The sequence below is a fragment of the Carlito syrichta genome, unplaced genomic scaffold, assembly GCF_000164805.1.
Source record: "Carlito syrichta isolate Samal-C Ts95f unplaced genomic scaffold, Tarsius_syrichta-2.0.1 Scaffold316387, whole genome shotgun sequence".
NCBI classification, from domain to species: domain Eukaryota; kingdom Metazoa; phylum Chordata; class Mammalia; order Primates; family Tarsiidae; genus Carlito; species Carlito syrichta.
Window position 1 is genome coordinate 37,093 of NW_007260483.1, and position 4,793 is coordinate 41,885.

Below are 4,793 nucleotides of genomic sequence, written 5' to 3' on the forward strand. Positions count from 1 at the left end.
GAACCCCGGGTTTGTGTTCAGTTGATGTCCCCAGCCACACAGACCCACAGTCCCCTCACACGCCACACCTAACTGGGTACATTCTGCAGAGTGAGTAGTTACAGGTCTGAAATGTGCCCCCCCTTCCCCAAAGACCTGGCTGTGCATCACCAGAAATGGTCTGTAGCACCTTTCCTAGGGCATAGGCCTGGTTCCCTGGGCCCTCACCCAGGCCCTCAGGCAACAGCCCTGTGAAGTAGATAGGGGCAAGGAATTGTGATTCCACTTTTTTTTTTTGAGTTGGAGTCTCACTCTGTCACCCAGATTGGAGTGCAGTGGCCGCTCCCGGCCACCGCAGCCTCAACCTGCTGGGCTCCGGCGATCCTTCCGCCTCAGCCTTCCAAGTAGCTGGAACTACAGGCATGCGCTACCACACCCGGCTGATTTTTTGATTTGTTGTAGAGATGAGGTCTCGCCAAGTTGCCCAGGTGGGTCTTGAACCCGCGGGTTCAGGCAATCCCCTCACCTCAGCCTCCCCAAGCACAGGATTACAGGCTGAGCCACCGAGCCCAGCTTGTGACTCCACTTTTTGATGGAGAAAATTGAAGCTTGAGAGACTATGTGACCTGCCCCAGAATGGAGTGGGCTCTTTCACACACACCACAGAGGAAAAGCAAGTGCATTAAGCCCAGAACCCTGGACCAGGTTACACCATGCCTGTTAGATCCCTTGTTCGGTGTAACATCCTGCTTGCCAGCCTGGCCTCCACTCTTGACACTACGTGCTGTCCATGTCGTGGAGGAGGAGATTCAGGCTGCGAAAAATGTACATGCTCCCAGGCACACACACGTACAAGGGATTATCTGCATGTGCATGAGTTCATGGATGGCAATACCCTGAGTGCATGTTGGAAGCCTGCAAGCTGGTCCAGGGACAAGGGATGCCCTCCACCCTGCCCTCAACCTCACTCTTGCCCCCTCAGATTCTCCGGAACCACGTGATGGTACGTGTGGGGGGCGGCTGGGACACACTGGGCCATTATCTGGACAAACATGACCCCTGCCGGTGCTCCTCTCTCTGTGAGTTCCCTGAGTCCTTTCCCTGTGGGGTTGGGAAGGAATAACTCTGGGTCGGGAGGCCATAAGCAGAGGTGGAGGACAGATCTGATCTTCAGGGGCAAGAGGTATCCCGGGAGGGGTGGGGGAGGCTGGAGGAAGGAAGACTCTGTTGCTGGGCAGTCACAGTGCAGTACCATCTACAGTCACAAGATGGTGCGCAACACACGCAGAATCCCCACTTAGTCAGGGGTCGTCCCGGCAAGAGCTTAGGTCTGGCTCAGGGGTCCACAGTGATGGCACTAAGCACGACTTGGAAGATCTTTAGGTCCTCCCATAATCTCCTTCAGCACCTTAAGCCACTCCAAATAAGCATACACTCTATTTTTTTGTTTGTTTTGAGTTGGAGTCTCACTCTGTCACCCAGACTGGAGTGCAGTGGCCGCTCCCGGCCACCGCAGCCTCGCCTGCTGGGCTCCGGTGATCCGCCTCAGCCTTCCAAGTAGCTGGAACTACAGGCGCGCACTAACCACGCCCGGCTCATTTTTTATTTATTGTAGAGATGAGGTCTCGCCAAGTTGCCCAGGCGGGTCTTGAACCCTCGGGCTCAGGCAATCCACTCACCTCAGCCACCCAAAGGCGCGGGATTACAGGCTGAGCCACCGAGCCCGGCTCATACACTCTAACTAAATGTTGTGCACCTGCGATGCAAAACGCAGCTTTAAACAAGTCCCCCAGCTGAGCCCTCTGACTAGATTGTGTCCCCCCAACCCTTCCTATAAGGAAACCTGGTGTTGTTACCGTAGGTCCTGCTGTTTTTAACGTGGGATGTGGAGCATGGGGCAGCTGGGGGAGGGGAACAATGGGCCCCATCAGCAGGGATTGAACCTTGCCCTCCTCTACTTTCTCTGGGGATGTTGATAGCACACAAACCCGGCAGCTTCCTGAAGCCCCCAGCCCCGCCGGTGCAGCATGAAGTGAGGGTGCAGGACGGACCCTCGCAGCCCCAGCCTACAATGACTGTCAGCCGTTCCCAGAGCCCACTGCCCCCCGTGGACTGGAAGACATATACCTCTTCAGGCCGAAAGCTGAGGTCCCCTACCCCCTCCTCCCCCAGGCCCCGCAGTGAGCGGGGAGCAGGGGCAGGGGCCCTCGGAGAGATGGCACCGTTCCTGAGGTACAGGGGGGACAGGGAAGGGCCTCTTTTTCCTTTGAAGTCCACATCCTCAGGGTCCAACTCAAAGATAAAAGAAGCAAGTCCCCAGCTGTGTCTTTCCCCCAACAAGACTGCAGGTGTTAGGAACCAAAAAGTACCCAGTACCTTTGGGATCATCTGGTTACTTCATATGCTTTCCCATTTCACAGATGAGGAAGCTGAGGCCCAGAGAGAAATGACTTATTCAAGGTTTTCTGCCATTTCACGGGAGAGCAGAGATTAAGACACCCCACCCCCCACCCCAAGACTGGAGACCTCTGGGTGCAGGACTTCTGGTCTGGAATTTTCTCTTGAAGGATCTGAAGTCACCCTGATCCTTGGCTGGTCTTCCCTCTATCTCTTACACAGAGAACAAGGGAGAATAGATGTAAACAGTGACTGCCGTGAGGAGGACTCTTGGGCAGCCACAGGGGAAAGCAAGCGTGTATTTCATTCAACATGAAGTCTAACCCCTTCAGTGTTCTCACTAGGGAAAGACCATCCCTTCCCAGAGCAATGGGCTGCATAGATGAAGCTGCCAGTGTCATGAGTCTCTTTTCCAACCTTGTGATTGTCCCTTTCAGGTGCCAGGAGAGGTCTCCCACACCATCTCAAAGTCAGCTGACAGCTGAGGACAGCTCACCCAGTCCCCAATTCTCATCTATCTATAGGGGCCGAGACCCACAATATACCTCATCAGGGAAGAGGGAGGACAGATACCCCCCTGAACTCCCCAGGAGAAGGATTCCCACGTCTTGGGTTCATGAGCAAACCCATGCCAGGACCCCCACCCCCCAAAGACTCCAAGTCCCTGAGGCCATCACCAAAGGGATGTCAGCAAGAGAACCATGTTCCTTGCCTCATTCCTGTAGCCCAGCCAAGGCCCTGGGCCTCAGGCTGCCACTCTGGGATGAGGCTGAGGGTGCTTCCTCCCAGCTCAGGGAGCCAGCATCTGTTCAATCTCCATCCCCTGTTAAAGAACTCACCAATATCCCCATCCGTCTACCTCCTGGCCGCCCCCCAACACCAGGAAGAAGCTTTTCAAGTACTGCAAGTGGAAGTCCCAGGACAGAACTTGGGAGAGGATCCATCATCCCATTAAGGGCCATCACTGGAGACTTGGCTGTGTCCAGGCATGAGGACTGCTCTGTGGAAGGGACTCGGGGGGACCTGAAGCTAGACATCCAGGTCACCGCAGAGGCCAGGGAGCCCCGGTGTCTGGGCCCACAGGAACAGGAGGGTAGGTCCACACCCCAGCCCCTGCATAGGACCAGGGAGAAAGTCATCTACAATAGCCTTGAAGAGGAGATTTTGGTCAACATGAAGCTGCTAGAGGTGGCGGGTGCCTGTCCCAAGGGCACAGAGTCTGGGGTTATCCCTCGCAGTGGAGTCTATGTCCCCAGCCTGGGTGGTCAGTGGCCTGAGCCTGGGGATCCTTATGACAAAGTCATCCAAGAACTGTCTCGGGGTCCCCCACCCCTTATGAAAGTGGATCTGGAAGCCTGGAAGACTGCCCCTAGAGGCCCCCCTAAGCTAGCTGTTACTGCAGGCCCAGGAAGCCCAAAAGGGATGCTGGGAGCCGAAGAGAGTGGGTCAAGGACAAAGGCAAGCCTGAGTGCCACCGGTGCCAGCCTAAGGAAGGTCCTACCTCAAGGAGGACACAATTGCTCAGCCCCTATGGAGTCTACCAGCCCAGAGGTCCCCCCACCTTCACCCTCAAATCCCAGCTCTGACAAAGCCAAGGCACGTCTGGGCAAGGTCAAGAGGACCCTCCGGAAACCCCAGAGAGTCCCTTCCATCTACAAACTGAAGCTGAGGCCCAAGATCCGGCCCCGGAGAGACCACAGGCCTGAGAAGCAACCTTCAAGAATCCCCAAGCCACTGACCTACCTCTGCCTGGGTCCAGCCAGGCCGCTCCCCAGGGGCAGGCTGTTGAGAGCTGTACCGGACAGCAAGGGAGGGGAGGCCTCCCGGGAGGATGGAGCTTCAGCAGGCGAGAAGGAGGATGAAGAAAAGACGAGCGAGCTGTCCACTCTGTTGGAGAGCAGCCCTCAGCCTTCAGAGGGCCTGGGGCCTCAGCTTGAGCAAGCCCCACTCCCATCTGAGGAGGAGTCCTGGGTCTGAGAAGCCTGAAGGTGTGGGGGAGGAGGGAAGCACACAGGATGCCCAAGAATCCATTGGATTCACAACCGCAGGAACAGAAGGACATTCCCTCGCTCCATACAGGGCCTTGGCCAGGAGGAGGTTAGAAGACAAATACAGACTCAAACTGTTCATGTGAGCAAAGGGACAACCCATCCCTCCCACTCCAACTCCAAAAGTAGGCCAAGGAAGGTTGGGCCAGCCTGCATCGTATTGCCCTCCCTCAGAACAGCTCCCCGAACTCCTGGCCTCTGGCCGTGCCCACCTGTTTCTACAACTCCCATTAAATTATTTAACACGTGTGAGTCTGTCCTTGGCCCTCCCCCCAGCTTCTTGAGTTCCTCACTCTAGGACTGTGGTGGTGCAGGACAGTGTAGCCTCGAATGTCATCCCACTAAAGGGGATGGGGATGGGGACGGGGG

The 4,793-nt window shown here is 56.2% G+C and overlaps 1 protein-coding gene across 1 annotated transcript in view; it reads left to right on the plus strand.

The window, feature by feature from the left end:
* Positions 1-4,353, plus strand: part of GAS2L2 (growth arrest specific 2 like 2) — a 9,726-nt gene extending 5,373 nt beyond the window's left edge. Inside the window, exons 4-6 of the mRNA XM_008074279.1 lie at positions 962-1,058; positions 1,959-2,211; positions 2,814-4,353. Of these exons, the coding sequence (XP_008072470.1) occupies positions 962-1,058; positions 1,959-2,211; positions 2,814-4,353 (1,890 nt within the window). The remainder of the gene's footprint in view (positions 1-961; positions 1,059-1,958; positions 2,212-2,813) is intronic.
* Positions 4,354-4,793: the final 440 nt, after the last annotated feature.